The 1,309-nt window shown below is 50.5% G+C and overlaps 1 protein-coding gene across 1 annotated transcript; it reads right to left on the bottom strand.

Annotated features, from left to right (window-relative positions):
- Positions 1–174: 174 nt before the first annotated feature.
- Positions 175–1,280, bottom strand: LOC117940583 (transmembrane protein 79-like; the record flags this gene model as incomplete). Its single annotated transcript, XM_034865822.1, has 2 exons — positions 175–462; positions 997–1,280. Coding segments are annotated over 2 exons (492 nt in total), but the record flags the coding sequence as incomplete, so codon positions are not given.
- Between the last annotated feature and the right edge of the window lie 29 nt (positions 1,281–1,309).

The raw sequence follows: 1,309 nt of genomic DNA on the forward strand, positions 1-1,309 counted from the left end.
CACAAGGACACAAGGACACAAGTCCATAGAAGAACACAGATTGAGAAACGCCCACTGACTCTAGATGTTAGGCTTTTATTCTGAAATATGAAAATACAGCATCAGATATTTAATGATCATCAAAACAAAATCAATGACGACAGGAAGTGGTTTCTACTCAGAAACAGATGTGTGGGCGGGGCTTAGCGCCTTCAAAATAAAACTATCAACATAAAAAACGGAAACAGAATATATGTGTCAGGTGAATGATGATGTCATCCCCAGAACCGCTGCCTGCTGGGGGGGGTTAGGGAGGGCGGAGTCGGCTCATCCCCCCCCGGGCTGAAGATGGACCCCTCCGCCTCCACTGCGAACAGGAAGTAGATGTTGGCGGCCATCATGGCGAGGCTCGGCAGGAAGGAGAGGCCGAAACCGAATGCCCGGACGCTGCTTCCGCACGCCGCCGCCGCCCAGTAGACCAGCCTGGAGACACAAAACAAGCGCACCTTTACTCATAGCTGGAGACACAAAACAAACGCACCTTTACTCAGAGTAGACCAGCCTGGAGACACAAAACAAACGCACCTTTACTCAAAGCTGGAAACACGAAACAAACGCAACTTTACTCACAGCTGGAGACACGAAACAAACGCACCTTTACTCACAACTGGAAACACGAAACAAACGCACCTTTACTCACAGCTGGAGACACGAAACAAACGCACCTTTACTCAAAGCTGGAAACACGAAACAAACGCACCTTTACTCACAGCCGGAGACACGAAACAAACGCACCTTTACTCAGAGTAGACCAGCCTGGAGACACGAAACAAACGCACCTTTACTCATAGCTGGAGACACAAAACAAACGAACCTTTACTCACAGCTGGAGACACGAAACAAACGCACCTTTACTCACAGCTGGAGACACAAAACAAACGCACCTTTACTGAGAGCAGACCAGCCCGGAGACAAGAGACAAATCGTAAAACCCACTTCATCCTAACTATGTCTCACCGTCCGAAGGCAAAGACAACGGTCAGCAGCGGGACGAGCTTCAGCTGGTGCTGGCTCAGGTACATCGCCATGACGACCAGCTGCAGGAAGTAGATCAGGAACAAGGAGGCGGAGTCAGAGACAAAGCGGCGGTGGACAGTGACGTCCTGAGGCTCCGCCTCCTTCAACTCATCATCAAACCGAGGACGAATCACAGCAGACCTGAGCCGACTGACGCCGAGCACCAACCAACCTGAGACAGACAGACAGACAGACAGGTTAGAGAGACAGACAGACAGACAGGTTAGAGAGACAGACAGACAGGTTAGACAGA

This window comes from Etheostoma cragini, unplaced genomic scaffold, assembly GCF_013103735.1.
Source record: "Etheostoma cragini isolate CJK2018 unplaced genomic scaffold, CSU_Ecrag_1.0 ScbMSFa_2797, whole genome shotgun sequence".
In the NCBI taxonomy this organism is placed as follows: domain Eukaryota; kingdom Metazoa; phylum Chordata; class Actinopteri; order Perciformes; family Percidae; genus Etheostoma; species Etheostoma cragini.